A 4,622-nucleotide genomic window follows, 5' to 3' on the forward strand; every position below is an offset into this window, starting at 1 on the left:
CTCTGAATCGTAAGTAGAACGCAGCCTCCTTCGCCTGTGAACACAGACTCTTCTCCGGAAGTGCTGGCAACATAACATGGTTTCAGCTGAAGACCGGTGCATCTCACCTAGGAGACCCAGAGTTAGTTGAATGAACTGAAAATTCTATGGCTGTTGACTGTATGGGACATAGATCTGGTCCTCAGTGTTGCATGGAGGACTGAACAACCATTGCCTTGGAGTGAAACTGGAGAGTGTGTTCCATTATAGCCTACAACACCCTAAAGACAGATTTTCAATCCAACAAATGAATTGGTTGAATTTGAACAATCTGGTTAATAGTTATGTGTTCAACCAACTTTCTGGTTAAAAAAAAAACAATCTAATTTTGTAGTGTTTTAACCAATCTATATTGGTACAACACCAATACAAATAGGTGTAGCAAACCTTTGGCTACAAGGCAAACTCCTGCATCCAACACCACTGTGCCCACTAATGCTTCTTAGAACTTACTAAAAGTTAATACTTGTTGCAACCAAGGTTAAAAGCCAAGATTTGCATGCTGGACACATACACATCACTGTAATTGTTCTCTTGGTCTATAATTTACAGTGGCCAGGAATGCAAAGAAATTTTACATTTACCTGAGACACTTTTACAAGTTTCACTAAACACTTTTATAAGTTGTCTGTGTCTGTCTGCTTGGCTTTAATGTATGTGATATGCACAAAAACTACTATGCATCGCAGTGTCAAAGCTCTTTAACTCGCCCTTGACGACTCATGAAGCTCTAGTCTGAAAATAAAGTTCAATCTGAACAGGCCCACGGTTTGTCAAACCCATAAAAGTGTTTTGTCAAACATGTGTTTTGCCAAACATCTAAAAGTGTTTTAGTACGTTTTTTAGACTTTTGTCAAATGTGTTTTGTCAAATCTGTAAAATTCTTTTTTTCAAACTTGTAGATTTTTGTCAAATATGTGAAAGTGTTTCAGGTAAATGTATTAACATTTCATCTCTATAACTGAATTGTAAGTTTTTGGAAGCTTTTTATTGGTTGTTTGGTTAACCATTTAAATTGGTTGATCCAAAACCAATGGCTTGGTCAGTTTCCAACCAATATGTATAAATGTAACAAATTTTGGTTCAACTAATTCGATAAGTATTTTTTTTTCAAACGCTTCCATTCTTACAGTCAGATCAAAGTTGAGCAATGGGGCTTTGGCCATGCTCAAAAGTCTTTTAAAAAACATATCTATTTTGTGCAACATTTGGAGAAATACATTTAAAAAAATGGCTCTGAAATCAAACATTTCACTGTGAACCTACAATAAGAGAAAACCTATCTTGTAGTATACAGCCAACAAAAAAATATTTTTCATTTTTTTTCTCTTTCTAGTGTATTGATCTAGTACAGCACAAAATTCAAGGCACATTCGAAACACTGACACAAACTATTTAAAAGGATTATGTCTGTCTACACAACTGCAGGTTGTTATGCAATTCCAATGCAGTCATACTTTATAGGAGGGCAGATCAGTTTGCCTCCCCCGTTCAGGACCTACAACCTATACCAACGTAGCATCTGCCAACCTTCTGCATTACATTAATGCACAGTCTACTGTGTACATATATTGTATATAGGTATACAGTAGATTCTGTATATATATATATATATATATATATATATATATATATATATATATATATATATATATATATTTCTGCACCATCAGCACCAATTTCAATTCCTTTTAAGTACAAACCTACTTGGAACATTTTTTTTTATACATCTGCAGTTTTGGTCTTCTGTATATTTTGAATTGACCATATATTAGTGGGTTACCGCCTTGACTGGATTGAGTAGTTTTCTAAATCTAAATGATAAATCAGTATGGAAAAACAGTTATATGGCTTTGTGGAGTATTTGACAGAAGGACATACTAATTAAAGTTGACTGGCCAAAATTGATCTTTTTTGCTTTCTTTTTTTTTATAAAGCATTTTTAAGACGTCTAAACTGCATAAAAGATAGTTTTCACAAATTTTCATGAAATTTTGGGTACAAATTCACCTGATTTTTTTTTTACCACCTTTGAAGTGTTTTTTTTTTTTTTTTTTTTTTTTAAGAGCAAAATGAAGGTTTTATTAAAAACATTTCTAAAATGCACATCATAAATGATTCAATGGTATTTATGCCAAAAATAAAAAAAGGAATCAGTATAAAACACAGCCAAAGAGATATATCAGTCTATTAAAGCTCACGGAACTGGAAAAAGAAAAAAACTAAATGGGTCATAACATTTAAAGAACAAACTAAGAAAATGCGATGACCAGAACTGGGCTAAGAACTCCTGTTGACATTAATGAAAAGATTAAATAACTGTTTTGTGTGGGCCAAAGATGAAAGCAGTGAGGATTTTACTTGCTATGCATGGGTTTAAATCATCAATGTGTAATTTATTAATATAAATAACATTGTCAAATGCGGTTACTAATGTGGATTGATGAGGAGCCACAATGGGACATTTTTGAAAAAGGGAAAAAAGCGGAACTTATGAAGCAGATTTTATGAGAAAGTGTGGAGAGGACAAAAAGGGTAAAAGGTCCAACAGAGGGAATCTGGAGTATTCTGCTGACTCACATAACACTAGAATACAGCCGAGTCAGCTATTGCGGCAAAGTGAAAAGGAGATCAGCTTTTTTTCCGGTCTTTATTTCCACTGGAAACCTTCACAGCTTTAACCCACTAAGACTTGACCAAAAAAGGTCTCAGTTTAACATAATGATACAAAAGAGCTCAAAACTTAAAAGTCCTTGTCCATAAATAACCAGGCGTTTGTTTTGCTTTTATTAAGATTGAATAAATATTAAGACTTTATTCCCTCAGTCAAACACATTCTGTTAACTAATTGAACAAATGCAAAACAGAAGAGATGCCGTACTGGGCAAAAGGGAAATTGATCATAAAATGTTAAACACAGAGTCTTTGAGTTTATGACCAGTCAGGATTTTGTTGTTTCATGAGAGAGCAAGGGAGAAGAGCAGAGTCATCAAGGTGAGGGTGTAGGCGGTTTAAAGAGTCCAGTCTTTCTCAAGTAGCGAACGATGAGTGGTACTGACACCACAGTGATGCTGATACGAACAGGAGCAAAGAGCTTGTGGATGGCATAGGCAAGGACAAACGTGCTGGTTCCTGCTGCCATTTTAGACTGAACCAGCTCCTCGCTGAAGCCAAGTTTGCACAGCATAGCCGCCATGTCGATTCCACTGCAGAGCCAAAATACAAAATCAGTTAGAAATATCACAATTTATCTATCTTTATTTATTTATCAATAAATGAATAAAAACATTTCCCCATAAATCATTTAGAACATACAGTAAGATTATTTTTCTTATAATTTGTGTACAACTGAAGGATTCAGATGGATACAAAAAAATTGAATTGAAGCATTTCACTTACTTTTGGTCCTTAATCATTTTGGTCCTTTAATAACAGCATATTTTATAGAACACCACCCTTTCTGTGCCTGAATCAATTTTAGACATTTCTAACACAATGTTCATAATTATAGTCAGGCAAAATAAACATGAAAGGATTCAAAACCCTTTTTACTTCACATATTGTCACTCAAATGTGCGTAACTGCTTTTCTGTCATCTTTTCTGGTCACTTCTTTCCAAATTCTTAGCAGGAAACCTTTCTAAGAGACCTGACCTAATTTATTGATAATATATCGATCTTTCCGTTCCTTATATTGTACCGATTTAGAAAAAAACAAAATTCCCCTAAAAGAGTGCAGGGAAATGCGCTACTTCAGCATCAAAGTTGCAGAAGACTGTGCCATTGAGCCTTTTTGCTGTTCAGCACAAAAGCACACAGTGGCAGACGCAAACTGGCTCCAAATAGCAGCTAAAAAAATAACAGAGTAACTGAAGAATTAATATCTTCAATTTTCAGCATTGTTTTTGTGTCTATATTTATTTTTAGAATATCACGATATATCTGATTTGGCAATATTGTGATAATATTGTATTGTCATGCATATTGTACCACAAACCCTTGCCAATAACAGAGATAGATATATAAACAATAGAAAGTCTTGATCTAACTAATAAAGCCCCTTTAAAAGTATACTAAGAAATGCTGTCATTTTATGTATATAAGTTGTTAGAGGTATAAACAGCTGTGTGCTTTTTTTTTAACAATTATTATTCTAAATATTGGAGTTTTATACACCAAATAAATCTGAGTTACATTAAAATAGGTAGCCGTTTTTATCAAGCTGCTGCATTAAAGGATTAATCTATCTTAATGCTTTTTACACATCTTCACCATGTGTACAAATACTGTATGGTAGAAAAAAATAATGACTTTCTTGTGAACAAAATAAAGGTAAATAAAGTTTTAAACGCAATCATGATGAAATGAAGGTACTTAAAGAAGCTGTGACATTGGTAACTTGCAAGTGTGTGAGCTGCTCCTGTACATTAGTTTTCTGTTGTGTTAACACTACACCACAAGATGGCGACAAAAGACAAGCTGATTATTACTTTGCATTAGGTCTGAGCTTCTAGTGTTAAAAATAAAGATGAGAAATGTTTAACCAATCTAATCAATTCTGAATTGTATTCTCTCTTTTTTTTT

The 4,622-nt window shown here is 33.8% G+C and overlaps 1 protein-coding gene across 1 annotated transcript in view; it reads right to left on the bottom strand.

Moving 5' to 3' along the window:
• Positions 1 to 2,301: 2,301 nt before the first annotated feature.
• The window catches only part of fam210b (family with sequence similarity 210 member B), a 12,513-nt gene continuing 10,192 nt past the window's right edge, over positions 2,302 to 4,622 (bottom strand). The window contains exon 3 of the mRNA XM_015402420.1: positions 2,302 to 3,245. Coding sequence (XP_015257906.1) covers positions 3,029 to 3,245 — 217 coding nt within the window. The 3' untranslated portion in view covers positions 2,302 to 3,028. The remainder of the gene's footprint in view (positions 3,246 to 4,622) is intronic.

This window comes from Cyprinodon variegatus, unplaced genomic scaffold, assembly GCF_000732505.1.
Source record: "Cyprinodon variegatus isolate N-32 unplaced genomic scaffold, C_variegatus-1.0 Scaffold34, whole genome shotgun sequence".
Taxonomy (NCBI): Eukaryota; Metazoa; Chordata; class Actinopteri; order Cyprinodontiformes; family Cyprinodontidae; genus Cyprinodon; species Cyprinodon variegatus.